Below are 17500 nucleotides of genomic sequence, written 5' to 3' on the forward strand. Positions count from 1 at the left end.
ACACACACACACACACACACACACACACACACGCGCACACACACACACACACACACACACACACACACACACACACACACACACACACACACACACACACACACACACACACACACACACACACACACACACACACACACAAGCACACAAATCAAATCAAACGCTGTGCCCACCCAGATGCAATATATTCCCTTGCTGGTACCGTCATCATATTTATCAAATACCAATATTTACTTTTATTCCTTCATCGCAGAAGCTCAGCTCCTCCGGTTGCTATGACGACGAGAGTACTTCCTGTACTAAGGAGGCACTGGAGAAGAGCCAAACCCCCAATAAAAATGTGTTAATCAAAGGTGTGTGAGCCACTCACGAACATACACATGCACACACACACAGACACACACACACACACACACACACGCAAAAAAACACACACACACAAACACACGCAAACACATCTTACAAGATTTCATGCATTGAAATATCCAACTGACTTCGCAGTCATATTCGTAAATTAGGTAATTATTTGCGGTAATGAGGCTGCGCTTAACCAACTCCCTATTGCTAACTTTAAACTAACAAACAGGGTATGCAGGTACAAAGCAATCTTTATAAAGCAACCCACGTAAATGTGGCCCATTGGGACACTCTAGCCTGACCAAGTAGCCCTTCTTTGAAATGATGCCAAACCTCAGGATCCTAATTAGGCTTCCTATTCATTCTACTGTCACCCTATTTCCTATAATTGCCTCTCTAGGAGGTATCCTAGCAAATGAGATGCAGCCAAACTTGTGTGTATGATTTAGTGTGTGTGTGTGTGTGTGTGTGTGTGTGTGTGTGTGTGTTGGTTATTTTGTGTGCCTTTTCAACGATGTGCTTGCGTTGTCCCTCCAGAGTCCAGTGTGGAGTACACAGACTCTTCTGGGGTGGACCTGCAGCAGTTCATCTCTGACACGCTGAACAGTAACCCACGGGACCGCATGGCGCTGCTCAAACTGGAGCGCGACATGATCGACTTCATCACCAGCAACAGGTGTGTGTGTGTGTGTTCTCTGCGGGTGTGCTTCAGAACACAAACACAAGAGACGCATTGGCCTGCCTGAGAGAACATTGGTAATCTAGTGCCTGATTGATGGGTTTCAAGGGTACCACATCAATCCACTCTATTTTAATGTCTTTCTGTCTTTCTGTATCTGCAAATTTTAAAATGGTCTCCCTTCCCTCTCCTTGTATTGTGTATACCTCTCCGTTTTTCTCTCTCTCATGCACTATGTCTACCACTCTCTACCTCTCTCTACCTCGTTCATGCACTATGTCTACCTCTCTCTACTGCATCATGTCAACCTCTCTCTCTCTCTCTCTCTCTCTCTCTCTCTCTCTCTCTCTCTCTCTCTCTCTCTCTCTCTCTCTCTCCATCTCTCTCTCTCTGCAGTCCCTTTAAGAAGTTCCCCCAGATGTCTTCGTACCACCGCATGCTGGTGCACCGTGTGGCCGCCTACTTCGGCATGGAGCACAACGTGGACCAGACGGGCAAGGCCATCATCATCAACAGGACCGTCGGGACGCGCATGTGAGTGGGACTGAGCTGTCAGTGGAGCGGGGGAGTGGGTGTGCTTGTGCATTGATCTGCATGTTTGAAGTTGTCGATGTTTGTGTGTGAATTTGTTTGCACGTTTGAAGTTGTCGATGTTTGCGTGGGAATTTCTGTTTGTACGTTTGTGTTTATTTATGCGGGTGTGTGTGTTTGTGTGTCTGCATTTATCTCTGTATGTTTGTGTGTCTGTGTGCATTTTTTTTTTATGTTTGTGTTTGTTTATGTGTGTGTCTCTCCTCCTGAATATTTAATGTGGTGTGGGAGCAGGAAGTGAGAGTGTGTGTTTTGTTTTTCCCTCAGACCAGAGCAGCGCTTCCTCCAGCAGATCCGCGAGGAGAAGACGGAGGAGATCCAGCAGTGGAAGGCTATTCTGCCCAGGGACACCAGCTCTGAGGACCCGGTCTGTCCTCCTCTCCTCTCTACCTGCCCTCCTTCTGTTCATCTTACACTTGTTTTATTATAATTAGGCCAGGGGTGACCTTGAATCTCTGACGATAGGAATCTGCGACGGAAAGGCGTTTAGTCTACGTGTCTTAAGCAGTCGAATCGTCGGAAAATGTTGCGTATTTTACAGCGAGAATTTTCCATTGGAGCATGGAGGTGTTAACTGAGCGATACCACAGCTCGGCTTCTGGAACTAAAAGCCTGTAAGTTATACGATGTTCATTTGGGGAGGTGGGGATTGACTCACTTCGAAACCATTAAAGATGATGCAAAAAGAGTCAAATGCAAACTGTGTTGACAGCGGCAGTCATATCGTACCACTCAGGCTGGTGGAAATGATTCACTTGCAAAGTCACCACATCACAGAATCACCACATCCATGCAATCAAAAATATCTATAATCAGTGATTCGACAATCAGTCGACGATGGGCCCATTGAATCTGAATAGACGTTGAAAAATCACAGTCGAGGACACCTCCACATTAATCATTGATCTGTCTTTTAAATCCTCCCGTTTAAATTGATTCGCCCTGTGTGTCTTCCTTCAGGCCCACTGTCACTCCAGTGGTTTCTATGGCGCTGACATTGATTGTATTGTGGCTCTGTGTTATTTTTAACCTTCTCTCCTCTGCCTCCCCTCCCCCCTCCTCCTCTCCTCCCTTCCTCCCCTCCTCCCCCCTCCTCCCCTCCCTCCCCTCTCCTCCTCCCCCCCCCCTCCTCCCCTCCCCTCTCCCCCCCTCCTCCTCCACCCCTCCCCTCCTCCCCTCCTCCCCCCTCTTCCTCCCTCCCCCCTCCACCCCCATCAGCTCGTCCTCCAGCCCTTACGGGAGAAGCAGAGCAGGTCTATGGAGGAGAGGCAGGAGGACTACTACAGAGCACGGGAGCGGATCTTCAAGCAGGAGGTGAGACGGGGATGGAGAGAGAGAGAGAAAATTAAAAAATGGGATAAGGCGTTGAATGGTTGAAGAGGAAAATATGTCCGATTTTAGGGACAGAGAGAGAGAAGGGGCGAGAGGCAGGAGAGGTAATGTGAGTAGAGAGTGAGAAGAGGAAATAAAGAGGGGAAGGGGAAATACAATTCATTATGCTTACTTACTAATGGTAAGGGGACGAGAAAGACGGGGAGGGTGCAAGGTGATACTAACACCTCTGATGTGTGATTGCAGCTGCATTGCGTCCCGGATGGCAGCCATGATGAACCCAGGTAACCCTTCCTCTGGGCTATTTTTCATGTGTTCATTCATAAGGCATTATGATGTTTAGATGAGGGTTTAAAGTGTGTGTGTGTGTGTGTGTGTGCCTACGTACAGGGCTCTGGATGACTTAAATCCCTTCGCTGAGACCCAGAGGAGGCGGCAGATGTTCAGGTAGGTCTCAGCCAATAGGAAGCACCCAATAGGAACCTGAGTGGACAACATGGTAACGTTCAGTTCAGTCTTTATTTTTCATTGTTACAGAATAAAAACAAAATGTTGTCGGAGCAAAACACAGACAGGAATGTCGTTTTAGTTGTCCACCAATTCAAATATTTTGACATAATTGAATCCATGAATCAATGACTCAATCGCCCAGTGCTTTACACATTATAGCTACTCATGAATACCCCATGACCAAAGGAGGGCGTTCTCCAAGGAGCACAGCAGATGCTGTTCTCCCTAGGTGTCCTAGTGTCCTGTGTGCTGTTGTGGGGACGAAGGTCACCTCAGTGGCGTTGTGTGTTCTGCAGGCGGAGCCACGGAGGCTCCACCTCCAGCTGGAACAGCAGCGGCCAGCAGAGCAGCACCGAGAGCGACTACATGAACGGCAGCGACCCGCGGCCCTGGAGCAGCACCGAGTCCGACTCGTCCTACCAATGGAAGACCGCCGCCCCCAAGCCTCGCCACCCGGGGGGCCACGGCCCCGACGCCCGCGGGACAGGTAGGGGCCGCGTCCACCACGCACCCGGGCCCTGTGCCACACTGGGGCTGCGTTGATGTCGTGTGTATTTGTGTGCGTTGGGTTTGGGGGGGAGATGGCGTTGTCATTTTTGTCTCTTGGCTTCATGAATAATGAAAGGCCTCCATCGTCTCATCCCCTGTCCTCCCCCCCTCCTCTCCCCTCCTGTCATCCCCTGTTTTATTTTTCATCATCGTCCTCCCTCACACATGCATTTATTTGTTCTTTTTTTGTGCTGTTTTCCTTTGTCCCTCTCCCCTCTTTTTGTCTCTCTCTGTCTCTTCCTGTCTCTCTCTCTGTCTCTCCCTGTATCTCTGTCTCTCTCTCTCTCACTCTCTCGCCCTCCCTCTCTCTGTCTCGCTCCCTCTCTCTCTCTCTCTCTCTCTCTCTCTCTCTGTCGCTCTCTCTCTGTTTTACAGGCTCCATCTCTCTGTACAGGGTGCAGTCTCCTTCCATCCCGGAGGAGTCGCCCCCTGCGGTCAACCCACCTGTCTACAGCGTGGAGAACGCCATCCCTCCTGGCAGCATCCTAGTCAACCCTCAGACCGGTACGCATGCACACAACGCATGCACACATGCACATACACACAGGATGACCACTTAGTTCACACATGCATTGACACACAACATTGTTGATCGCACACACACACACACACACACACACACACACACACACACACACACACACACACACACACACACACACACACACACACACACACACACACACACACACACACACACACACACACACACACACACACACAATATTATTGTATGTATAGTAACAACAACATAGTCCATACATATCAACAACACATCAGCAGACTGAGATAACATACACACTTAAAAAGACACACACAGGCCAGAGGTCTACATACAAATAAACAAACACACACACACACACACACACAGAAACACACACACACACACACACACACACACACACACACACACACACACACACACACACACACACACACACACACACACACACACACACACACACACACACACACACACACACACACACACACACACACACACACACAGACCTCATCCCGGTATTCAAAGTATGAAGCTTCTTATGATGTTTAACCCTTGACCCCACAGGTAAGCCCTACCTCAACCCAGACGGAACACCCGCTGTCTACATCCCCCCGGACAGCCAGCAGCCAATCAGGAGCCAGCCTCAGCTGCCAGCTCCTCCGCTTCAACAGCCACAGCCACAGGTACCATGACAGCAGCAGGGGCTTTCTAGTGCTCGGTTTCCTGTGTGTGTGCGTGTGTGTGTGTGCGTGCATGTGCCTCTGCTTTGTTCCTGTGAATGCCGCAATGAAGAGCAACCGTCTGACAACGCTCTCTCTGCATCCATTTTAAATCCCAATGAAACTGACAGTTTTTGTTTGCTTAATGACCTGATTGGACGAGCCAAACTAAACCAAAAAAAGGCAGGAAGTTAAAGGTTTTGATTGTTTGTCAATTATTTTGAGGGCTAGTGATAACATGCCTACATTTGGAACGTACATTGTATGTACAGATTGACATTTTGGACTCATCAAAAAATCACAGGGCTATGATAATGAATTGTTTTGTAATTGTTTCAACTAAAACACCTAAGTAGTTTATGAATATGAAAAAGTGTATGAAATGAAAATGAAATTTTGTGTTGAGAAAAATAAGTTCTCTCTCTCTCTCTCTCTCTCTCTCTCTCTCTCTCTCTCTCTCTCTCTCGCTCTAGATGGTCCAGTACTCCTCTGTCTCCTATGCGACGCCTTCACAACCCTATTCTACAGTATGTATCATGTGTGTGTGTAAATTATGCATGTGTGTATGGGTTATAGTGAAAGAGTTTGTGTGTGTTTACTTCATATCGTCTCTCATCAGCAGATGGAAGATCTCTCCTCGCAGTTTGCCCATGTGGCAGTGAGCTGTCCATCAACAGGAGAAGCCCCGCCCCTCTACCCCCCCACCCAGAGCTACGTCTATGCCGCTCCGCCCCCTCTCCCCTCCAACCAGGCCCCAAACTACTGTCAGTCCTCTGCTCAGGTACATCTATCACACACGCACGCACGCACGCGAGCGCACACACACACATATTTAATTAGCAGTGCTTTCTTAAAGTTGAGCATCAGTGTCCTTTTATTTGGATGACGACTGACATTGTATAAGAGTGTGTATGTGTTTGTGTGCGTGTGTGTGTGTGTGTGTGTGTGTGTGTGTGTGTGTGTGTGTGTGTGTGTGTGTGTGTGTGTGTGTGTGTGTGTGTGTGTGTGTGTGTGTGTGTGTGTGTGTGTGTGTGTGTGTGTGTGTGTGTGTGTGTGTGTGTGTGTGTGTTGGTCTAACATGCTGTGTTGTTTGACTCCAGGTGCCTATGTATTACTACTCTGGCCAGTATCCTACCTCGACCCAACAGACCTGCACAACCCCCTCTCCCAACCAACACCTCCTCAACCAAGCAGGTAACTGTGTGTGTGTGTGTGTGTGTGTGTGTCAGGGATGGAAATTAACACCCGCCACACGCCATTTGCGGGTGGATTTGTATTGTGGCGGCTGAATTGTGTCACTTCACCCGCCACTGTGTCGGGTAAACTTTCCAGTCAGGTCCGATCAAATTTGCATGTATAATACATTCGTTATACGGCGCTGCACAGTTCCACAACCATTACTGTTCACATCCGGTCCCCTTCTTCTTCTACGCCTCTTTTGCTGAACTGCGACTGTCAACATCCGGGATAATATACCGGTAACAGGGCTCTCATGTCTCACGCATTCGGCGTGAGACGCACGCAATTCAACCCATGCACACGCTCACACGCCACACTTCGTATTTCTCACGCAGAGAAATTACCAGGATAGCGCCCACCAAAATGGGCCGCTATTTAACAGTGGAACAGGTAGGAATCAAATGGGTTTCCCGTACGTAGGGTCACCAGACATCCTCCTTTGCCCGGACATGCCCTCTTTTTGAGACACTTTTAAAAAATATATGGCGGAATTTCAAAATCGTCCGGGATTTTATTAAAGCCTCATAAACGTTCACATTGAATTTGCGTTGCGTTTCTCTGGGTCGTTCACAAACTAGTTAGGCTACGCCCTCCCCTACTCAGTTCTGTTCACTTTGCATTGGTGGAAGTGAGTAGGGGGAGTGGTTAAGTAGAGCCTTCAGATTGGACGGTTTGGCTTACTTAGTTACCGTCGTGTTTTGCATTTATTTTTTTACCATTATTGTTTTATAGGGACAAACATTAACAAATTTCTCCTACAGGGGATTGATAGCGTTCTATCTATTGAACAGAAAGAAACACTTGGTCATACTTTACACACTTTACCACAGCATTGGCCTGCTGAATGCCACAGATATATTTTCAGCATTGGACTGAATGCCACATAAATATATGATTATGTTTTTGCACGTTTGCAACGTTTAAAAGTTCAGGGTATAAAGTTAAAGTATATGCCTCTACTTGTATTGCTTAAGCCAATAGCCTGCCTCAAAAATAGCCTTTTGAGGCAGAAATAACACTAATATTTCTGAAAATTTGTGTTAAGGGCCAATAATGCTTACTATCATACGTTAGTTACCATGTCTGTGGACACATTTGTATGCAGTCATCATTGCAAACACCATCATTGACTTATGATGGTGTAGCCATGCATGTTGTTTTATTGTTAATATGTCAATTAGTTTTTTATTGAAAATACTTTGTCTAGATGAATTATCCCCAAACTTGTCATCGTAACACCATTGACATAAACATGATAACAAATACCTGTGTATTGTTTATCATATGCGGTAAGAGTGTAACAGTGTATCATTTTCAACTCAGTTCCTTGGTAGCAACTACTTACAGTAAGAATCACTTCTGATGGAAAAAATGCTGTGTATGAAAAACACTTTTCTTATCTATTGTTACTATAATATTGTTTAAAATGTACGCATATATTAAAAATATATATAGTGTATAAAAAGTGGCTGGTAGGCAAAAAAGTTAATTCCCATCTCTGGTGTGTGTGTGTGTGTGTGTGTGTGTGTGTGTGTGTGTGTGTGTGTGTGTGTGTGTGTGTGTGTGTGTGTGTGTGTGTGTGTGTGTGTGCTAGTTGTGGGTCTGGCTGTGGGAGTCAGTGTGATGTGTGTGTGTGGCAGTAGGGAAGGGGGCCGTTACACTGTCAGAGATGTAGTCTCAGGGTCTCACAGTGAACCGGTCTCTTTTCCTGCTGCCTCTACTCTTCAGGTTGACTGCAGTCTACCAATATGTCAGCGTCACAATACCACCTCCTCATTCTCATTCACGTGCCGGGGTTTGAAAACAAACACACACACAACAAACACACGCACACTTCTGAAGACATTGTGAAATACAGTAAATAGCACCTAGCATCGTGTAGCATCTTATCCTAGCTCTCTATGTTGTGTACGCGGAATGGGTTAACCTAGCGACTGTAAGTGCTTGGCACTTGTTCTATGAACATCTTTACTGTTTCTGACAGTGATACATTGTTGTTTCTTTCTTCTGAGAAATGTACTTCTTGTAAATCGCTTTGGATAAAAGCGTCTGCTAAAAGCCCAGAATGTTAATGAATAAATCAATGATATTGTGCTTATTGAAAGTCACATCCAAATCAATTCCAAAAATCGTACTTCCGTCTTGCTGTCTTAAATGCTGTGTGTGTGTGTGTGTGTGTGTGTGTGTGTGTGTGTGTGTGTGTGTGTGTGTGTGTGTGTGTGTGTGTGTGTGTGTGTGTGTGTGTGTGTGTGTGTGTGTGTGTGTGTGTGTGTGTGTTTGTGCGTGGCAGGTTACCCTATGACTCTGGCTGTGCAGCCATCCCACAGCCAGGCCCAGAGCATGCTGGGAAATTACCCTTCAATGGCCGCTCATCAGTGCGGCGGGGGTCAGGTAAAAACAATCAGCAGAATCGTCACCACTGCCTTGTGCTGCGTTCACACGGACTCCGAAGGCAGACGGCAAACCGCTTATCAATTTAGTGGACGAGAGAGGGAATAATAATATATGAAAAACAATGGGTCCCTGGTGATGGAGTCTACAAGCGGAGGTTACTCAGCTCCCTCACACTAGGAGAGAACACGGCACCAGAAGATAATCATTCTGAGTGTTAGAGATACATCCGTTACTAGAGTAATCATCTAAAATAATACATTTAATATATCAATTCCATATATTGAATTCCATTCTGCCAACAATTGAAAATCACTATAGCAACATATGGTTATTTTGTAAAGCCGTACTGACACTATCCTGTGCCAATCAGAAGGGCGTGTCCGTCTGTCCGTCTGCCGTCTGAATCCCTGTGTACGAAAAACGATTAAACCCAAAGCACAAGGCCGTGACGGGGCTGACACCAGATCATGTTTCACAATTTCTGCCTCCAGAATCGACCTGAGTACTATTTCAAGCAGGAGTAAGCATATAGCCCTACTGCCTTCAGTGTGGTGTGTTGAAACATTATGATTCTATTCATTTCTTCCTACTGCAAAATTCAGAATGAGTTCCCTGCCCTTTGTGCTTTGGGCTGTAGGCGACGGACCGGTTCCATGTTATCACGCTCATATCTGCTGTATTCCATGTTCACTGTGTTCTGCCACAGGCGCAGGGGTCCGTCTCCTACTCTCAGAGCGGTGTTGTGGCGCCCCTCGGAGGAGAGGGGGGCTACTGCTGCATGGGTCCCCCACCCTGCGCCACCCTGGCCCAACCCACCCACCCCGGCTGCTTCAGCATGGGGGGGCCGGCCTGGGGGGTCCAATACTGAGGCCCAACGACTAGCTCAAGGAAGGCTTGATGCAATGCTGTTTTTCTGCACACACGCACAGACAAACACACACATTTATATAGTATATAGTATTAATATGCACCCAATGCTGTTAAGAAACCACTTTCTCTGCACAATCAAACAGGAGGGCATTCAACTAGCGCACGCACACGTAAGCACGTGCATGCAAGATGGCACACACGTCCAAACAAACACACACCGAGATGTCTTGTACCCGAAGCCAAATCATATTATCAGAGATGCTGTACATAGAATATAATGCATTATTTATATTCGCCAATAGTTTTATATTGATATGAAGAAATATATATATTCTGTTTATTGATAAGTGTGATTGAATAAAGCACAGTGACTGGATTGACGGGTCACATTTGTATTTGATTGTTCCTGTTTTTGTCATTTATTTTCCTATGTGCTCTGCAAAAAATGGTATTATGAAGAGGAAATGTTGGCATACATTTACACATAGAGGAAGTCACTGGTTTTAAATACCAGAAAATGTTGAGTTGTCTTAATCCAAGGGAAACTAAACAAGGAACAACCCCATGAATAGAGCAGGGGTTCCTGCAAAGAAACATTGAGCAGACCGCTGCTGAAATTTCAACATTTGATGAAATTAAATCTGGGCTAAAAATATCCGGCAGGTTCACTCTTCAGAGAACTGAACCTCCTGACATCGGCTTAAAAATGTTTTCAAGATATTTTCATTATGTGGCTTCATGGCAGCTCTGTTAGCTGTTAGCGCCCCTTCAAATCAGTTTCAATAAGCAGAGGACGGCTGTGATAAATTAACCCTTTATCAGCAGGGGAATCATATTAGCCAATCGGAGGTCACGCATTAGCAAGTGTAGCCATGATGCACCTGAAGCCATCGAGGCAAAACAATTTACAGTAGTGGAGGGGTTTGGTTACTCTTAAAAAAAAAAGTGAACGTGTAGGTTTACAGTTAAAACCTTACCAGCTATACACAAGTCTGTATATAACACCTGTTAATAGATCAACGGTCAAACTCCTTATTAAAGTTAACCGGAACAAAAACCATTTCAGATCACGTCACGAATGGCGAGAGGGGGCGAGGGGATTTACAGGCAGTGTGTGGAAAAACAGAAACATGCCTTTTTTCTTTTGTGGGACTGTGTAGAGAAAGGGAGAGCAAAAGATGACAAATCTATGCAGTTTCCATGATCTTTAATAAAAGGCACATGTACAGCCATAGTGAGATGAGTGAGTCCATTGGCATAGAGAAAAAGCATTAGAACACAGAAATAAAGATGAGAGGTCAGGAGGAAAGAGAGAGAGAGAGAGAGCGATTTGCCTTACAGTAGAATCTACTTTAGTAAAATCTTCTTGTTTTCATTCAAGTAATTCTAACATTAACATGTCACCTTCCTAATTGAACCCATCCCAATCCTTACTGATACACTACCAAGACACACAGAACCGGGCCCCAGCGGCCCGCTGCTCTGCTTAGGGCTGTGATTGTGTTTCCAGAGGAGATGAGGTCGATATGTCCAAAGTTAGAAAACATGGGTGGGGGGTGGGGATCTGAATTGCGTGTTCTGCGCCCAGAACACCACGGCCGCCACGCCACGCCTCCTCGTCACTCCTCGGTCCGTCCGGTACGGCTCGCTGCTCACAGAGGGAATCATGTACAGTGGGATGTGGACTGGAGCCAATGGGAATCTCACAGTTGTAGGATTTGTATACGCACAGACACACTTGTACACGCTCACTCTCTCTCACATTCACACGCACATTCAGGAGAACACAAGCACGCTTCAAAGAAACTATAAGAAAAACTAAAAGGCGTAGTTCACAGGTACTTTAAATATTTAAGGTTAAAGAGAAATAAAATGACTTAAGTTAGCATATTATGATAAAATAGAACTAACACAACTGTAAGGAAAAAGGTAAAGGAGGAACTACCCCAATGCAGCCAGAGGGGCCTGCTATCCTGCTGTTGAAAGGTCATGGTAGGGTAGGGGACGAAAGGGCCACCATCTTAGTTCATACAAAATGGCTGCTATTGCCAAAACAAAATGGAATTGTATGGCTACAGATGGGCACAATGCTTACAGGGCACACAAAGATGCACAGCCGCAGGCAGGCACACACACACACACACACACACACACACACACACACACACACACACACACACACACACACACACACACACACACACACACACACACACACACACACACACACACACACACACACACACACACACAGATCAGTGTAGATATGAGTTCAAGAGTTTTTTCCCGCTTCACATTCATTTCTTCAGAACAATGGGGCTTGTACATTAGAATGCATCACTGGATTATTTTGTTTGCCATACTTTTCCATATTGAGAGGACTCAAGAGTTTTAGTACTGTAAATACAACTTAACCTAGGCTAATGTATGTCTACCAACATAATAACTAACATTCAAATGCTCCTCTGCTTCCAGAAATGGAGGCGACATCGTGATGGGGAGTAATGTACAAGCCCACCACGCAGCTCGGGCTTCACTTCATCTTAACTTCAAACCCTGTCTGTTTCCTCAATCATGCTCTCTCTAAACAGACACACACACATGCACAAATGCAGTGGGTATGTCCAGCTTTGGTTAGTGTGTGTGTGTGCTACCTTTGGCTGTGGGGGGAGGGGGTAGGTTAAAGGTAAGACAGACTGCAGTCAGAGAATGTCCACAGGCACACTTCAGCCAGGCTCTGGATAACAGACCAGTATCCCCAGTAACCCCCTCTGTCCCAAACTGCATGCCCCAGTCTCTGGAGTCAACATCCCCCCCCGCCCCATCCCATGTCCGCCCGGTCTCCATAGCAACCCTCGCACTTCCCCCAAACAGGGGGTCGCACCATCATGTCAAAGGAGGTAAAAGTAAATAATTGTTTGTTTGTGTATGTATGTGTCTGTATTTGGTTGGATGTAAGCATGTGCATAAAAATGTAATGTACCTTGCGTCGTGTAGGACTACATGCATCTGCGTGTGTGTGTGCGTGTGTGTGTGTGTGCGTGCGTGAATGCATGGTCAGAGGTATCAGTGGTCCAGTGGTGTCTTTCTTTTCCTCCACCACCCTCCTCCACCTACCCCTTCTCATCCCCGCTCCCGTCCAACACCTCCAACCCTCCCTCCCTCCCTCCCTTCCCGCCTCACCATCAAAATCAGGCCTCCCCCCCTCACTCCCCCCCCCTCCTCCTCGTCCTCCTCATTATTTTTGGATCTGGAAGATGAAGAGGCGCAGGTTGATGTTCTTGGCGGCCAGCAGCTTGTTGCACTCCACCGAGTCGGAGATGGGCAGCAGGACGTACTCGGTCTCGTTGGTGTCGTTGCTGAAGGCGTGGTGGTGGATGACGGGCTTGATGCGCACGTCGTCGTACGGCCCCTTCAGCAGCAGGAAGGAGCACTCCAGCGGCGAGTTCACCTGCGCACACGGCACACAGCCATGAGGGAGGGCGTAGGGGCACACCTAAGCCTAGTAAGCACCCCCTAATATGCTAGGCAGAATTTCCGTCGCTTTCTCGGGTTGAAATCGGATTTGCGTTAAAAAAAGCCTTCTTGGGGCGCCATGGTAGAGCGGGTACCATTAGGACTCAGTCCTGACCGCAGCGACCTGTTTGATTACTACCCGTGGTCCTTTGATGCACGTCCTCCCCTCTATCTCCCATACCTCCCAGTGTATCTCACTCTATCATAAAGCATGACAATTCTAAAATAAATCTTAATTTTTGACATAAAAAGATAGCCTTTCTCAAGCTCGGGATTGGGCCTCTACCCCTTACCCCTTCCCCTTACCCCTTCCCCTTACCCCTTACCCTTACCCCTTCAAAACAAGGGGGAGGGGGAAGGGGAAGGGGTAAGGGGTAGAAATGGGATTGGGCCTAAAGCTCTACTAACAACACACTTCACTGTAAATAGCTGCGGTTTGGTAAGTGCCTCGGCTCGTTCTGTACATTTAGGCCTGTTGTTATCTAGGCCCAAGTATATAAGAGTGTATAAGGAGCCACCTTGTACACACGGCGGACCCACTGCGGTGTAACATCGGCTGACGGTGTCAGTTCTACGGTGGAGGTGTCCCGTGGTGGTACCTTGCTCTTGAGGAGCAGCTGGAAGGACAGCGTGCGCTTGCAGGACAGGTTGGGGTTGCGCTCCGAGTCGTTGACGCGCGCCTTCAGCACCCAGGTCTGGTTGAGCACGGTGAAGCGCGGCGTCTCGTAGTACAGCCGCGTGATGAAGTCGTCCGTCCGGTACGGCCTGAACTGCACCTCTGCACCGGAGCGGGACAGAGAGAGAGAGACAAAGGGAGGTGAGCTCTCAAACACTTCTGTCCATCCCTGCCTGTGTGTGTAGTACATAGGAACATCCCAACGCGTGCATTTCGTTGGTTACATTGCTAACATAGGGGAATCGGTGAACAAGTACCCTTTACCCATGGTTGTTTTCATGCCATTTCCCACCAATCGTTTACAGTGCCATCCAAAAGGTCCCGGGTTCGATCCCCGTGGTCTTCAGCCCAACTTGTATGCAAGAGGTCTTAATATTAATATTAATATTGGCTTTCCACTGAAACACGGCAGCAGAGCCGCAGAAGCCTTCCCTGAGCGTACCTGTGAAGCCTATCTTCTCGTAGCAGAGCAGGCCGAAGATGCTGTTGTAGAGCTGCATGTCTCTGCGGTGGCTCTGGTCCATCTCCCCCAGGACCCCCATCAGCTCGGCGCCCGTCTTGTTGGGGTGGCAGCATTCGCCCTCGTGGGCGGGGAGCTCGTGGAAGGGGCCCTGCCACGGGCAGCCGATGCGCTTGTACTTGCACAGTGTCACCCTAGCGACACATGGGGAAACGTGCCTTAGTAGCCGATCACAACCACAATGCAAGCGTCTTAGAATCTTTGACAGGAGGTATTATGTTCATTTGATTATTTGTTCTTTTGTAGTCGATTTGAGCATTTTATCTAAAGTTCAACTCAATTTCTCCAAACAATCTTTAGCTACTGCAGGGAAGCGATTCTGAATAAAGATACACTCGGTTTGGTTTTTTGCCATGGTTACTGCCCAAAAAATGGTGATTCCATTAACACGTTGTCACAGCAACGGCGCAGGCATCACGGTCCCCTGAGAAGGGTCGCTTGGCGTCATGGCAACACCACCACTAGGACATGTTTTGAAACCCCGCCTCTCTGATTCTATCCAAGTCTAAACATGGCGTTGATCGAGCGTTTAGCTTCAGGCAGGCTCATCTCCTTGAGTGGTCAGCCGCTGTTTCTCTTATCATGCCCACAAGGTCTTAGTCCTAAGACACCGTCACACTCGTCCACACATGTGTGCTAGCAGCTACGTTTGTCTACGTATCCAACGCAATTGAGTTTAAAAAATAAAAGTGAGGAATAAAAAAGGCAGGGGGTCTAGTGGGTAGGGTACTAGACCCCACGCGGAAAGTGTGGGGTTCAAACACAAACTTTGTTTCTAGCTGTAGGCATCCCTAAGCAATGTGACCGATTGTTTGTGCGATAGACTACAGACTCTGTACCACATCCCACAATAATCGATGAAACACTAACACAGTGATCACAGCCACTGCTTATGGCAGCGCTGACCTCTAGCATCACTACAGGCTGTCCATCATGGTTTTAAAAAGAACAATTCAAGGGCCCTTTAGTAATTGCACTCTTTTACAGGTGTACCATTGATGCTTATCTTCATGCAGGCTGTCAGGCCCAAAGTCTGTCTAAATCGTTACAAAGAGATTGAATAAAGTTTCGATTATTTTAAATTTTTGTATAATATTTACAATTATTAAGAAAATGTTGGGGGATAGACTAAGCTGTAAAGTGCTGCGGGAAACCCTGCATTTGTTCAGGATAAAACATCTGCTAAATAACGAACTAGTAAACACAACGCTAGTAGTAGCAATATTCTGATAATTACAGGTAAGGGCGTGTGCAGGTGAGGCAGTTCACACCCGTGTGGCACACACACCTGTCTTGACACTCCTCCTTCTGGTGTCTCTCCAGGGTGGAGCGGGGGAACTGTTTGAGGCAGAAGGGGCAGTCTGCGGGCAGCTCGCTCACAGCCTTCTCCACCGCCAGGTTCCTGCAGCACAGGTTCTTACTGATCTCACACCTGCACCCAGGGGAGGGGACACACACACGGCCACGTTCAGTCACTGGCGTCACTGTCAATGTATACACGCATGGATACACTGAACACACGCACGAGGATGACTAATGCATATTATCATGCTCAGTGAATATGACTTTTTTATTTAATTTATTCAATTTGGCCATATACCTGAAGATTATATATATATTTTTTTCCAGAAGACTGAAAAATGTGTTGTATATGTATTTTTATCATAGTATATAGTATATATATATAAAAAAAGTTTCCACAGGTGTTATTACCACATTATGTTTCAACTTCTGCATATGGGAGAATAGTTCATCGTGTGTGTCACTATATGAAGCATCAGCATGAATCTCATTCTCTCAGAAGTAATTCTGTACAAATTGTACATAAATATTCCCCCTGCAGGGTGGAGGGTACAACTCAAGTGTCTGAACAGCCGGTTTTGCTCGATCTCATCCTCATAATAATCAATAAAAAATAAGGGTGACCATTTGTGCCATTACACTTTAACGTGGTGTGTACCTGCAGTTGGGACATGTGGCTTGTTCCTCCTTAAGGCGAGAGTCGGCCAGGAGGTGAATGAAACAGCCAGCACACATCAGGTGCCCGTTGGTGCACTGTGGTGGAGAAAGGGTTAACGGGGGTGAACACACACTGCCGTGTTGTTGCTGCTGTTGCTTATGTGTTTTGGCGAGGCAGGAATGCTACAGCAGAGAGTGTTCTATTTTTAATTGGTCAATGGTTCATTCAAGCTCTGCTCTTTGAAGAATGTGGGGAGGGGCTATAGGGTGGGGCTGGCGTTGGGGGTGGATGTCAATTTAGGTTTTGGTTTCAACTACCAGTGTGCTCGTGCTGAGGGGGGGCTGGGAACCCTGGGTATTTGCTGAACCAGTTATTTGAGTGTATTTTACCTTAAGTACAGTCCTTGAGACACGGCAAGCCTTGGGCTCAGGCCAGTACAGCTGACCAAACGTGTCTGGGCATGCCTATTTAATGTTATCTTGAATCAATATCTGGCTAATGTGATTACTATGCTATTAAAAGAAAAAGCAAGGTGGAAGATTGCGAGATAGTTTATCAAGTGGAAACCAGAAGATATTAAGACAGTATGAGGTGCTGTTTAGTTACTAAGTGGTTATAGGGGCGAATGTGTGTGATTTAGACCATGTTTACCTGGTAAACAGATGCCTTGGGCAAGTCAAGGCAAACGGTGCAGCACAAAACAGAGTACAATCTCTCCTCCAGCTTCCCTGCCTCTCCCTCGGGCAGTCTCACCCTTTTCTTGGGTGGCTCGTCGGGGTCAGTTTCGGGCCCGTCTCGTCGAATCGCGACCTCCTCCTGCATTGCTGCAACCCCCGCGACAGCCTCCAATGCTGCCCCCACGGCCACGACCCCCAATCCAGACGTGGAGGAGCCCGGGGCCGCGACTCCCATGTCTCGCTCTTCCAGTGAAGACATGGTGTTGATTGTCAAGATATGTGGAAGTCCTGTCGCGACCCAATTCAGGGCGAAATATTAGCAGGTTAGCCCAGATGATAGCGTGTATTCTGTGCGGCTAACGGTCAGCTGACATCGATGGGCTAGGCTAGCTACAGCACAAGGCTG

The 17500-nt window shown here is 47.2% G+C and overlaps 2 protein-coding genes across 7 annotated transcripts in view; one reads left to right on the forward strand and one right to left on the reverse strand.

The window, feature by feature from the left end:
• arpp21 (cAMP-regulated phosphoprotein, 21) overlaps window positions 1-11993 on the forward strand; it is an 18695-nt gene extending 6702 nt beyond the window's left edge. For all 3 annotated transcript variants that reach the window (XM_056583013.1, XM_056583011.1, XM_056583012.1), the window contains 15 exons: window positions 254-353; window positions 895-1033; window positions 1433-1570; window positions 1895-1994; window positions 2846-2941; window positions 3206-3243; window positions 3350-3406; window positions 3766-3956; window positions 4394-4522; window positions 5088-5206; window positions 5716-5769; window positions 5862-6023; window positions 6343-6436; window positions 8772-8872; window positions 9582-11993. In XM_056583013.1, coding sequence (XP_056438988.1) covers window positions 254-353; window positions 895-1033; window positions 1433-1570; window positions 1895-1994; window positions 2846-2941; window positions 3206-3243; window positions 3350-3406; window positions 3766-3956; window positions 4394-4522; window positions 5088-5206; window positions 5716-5769; window positions 5862-6023; window positions 6343-6436; window positions 8772-8872; window positions 9582-9743 — 1680 coding nt within the window. In that variant the 3' untranslated portion in view covers window positions 9744-11993. The remainder of the gene's footprint in view (window positions 1-253; window positions 354-894; window positions 1034-1432; window positions 1571-1894; window positions 1995-2845; window positions 2942-3205; window positions 3244-3349; window positions 3407-3765; window positions 3957-4393; window positions 4523-5087; window positions 5207-5715; window positions 5770-5861; window positions 6024-6342; window positions 6437-8771; window positions 8873-9581) is intronic.
• Window positions 11994-12966: 973 nt separating this feature from the next.
• Window positions 12967-17500, reverse strand: part of zftraf1 (zinc finger TRAF-type containing 1) — a 5465-nt gene continuing 931 nt past the window's right edge. Inside the window, exons 2-7 of one of the 4 annotated variants that reach the window (XM_056583220.1) lie at window positions 17171-17382; window positions 16418-16512; window positions 15695-15889; window positions 14380-14591; window positions 13861-14039; window positions 12967-13196 (exon numbers count right to left, since the gene is read on the reverse strand). In XM_056583220.1, the coding sequence (XP_056439195.1) occupies window positions 12984-13196; window positions 13861-14039; window positions 14380-14591; window positions 15695-15889; window positions 16418-16512; window positions 17171-17353 (1077 nt within the window). In that variant the 5' untranslated portion in view covers window positions 17354-17382 and the 3' untranslated portion in view covers window positions 12967-12983. Of the gene's footprint in view, window positions 13197-13860; window positions 14040-14379; window positions 14592-15694; window positions 15890-16417; window positions 16513-17068 lie in introns of all 4 variants that reach the window. The other 3 variants (XM_056583218.1, XM_056583217.1, XM_056583219.1) reach the window with 3 other exon arrangements.

This window comes from Gadus chalcogrammus, chromosome 22 (genome assembly GCF_026213295.1).
Source record: "Gadus chalcogrammus isolate NIFS_2021 chromosome 22, NIFS_Gcha_1.0, whole genome shotgun sequence".
NCBI classification, from domain to species: Eukaryota; Metazoa; Chordata; class Actinopteri; order Gadiformes; family Gadidae; genus Gadus; species Gadus chalcogrammus.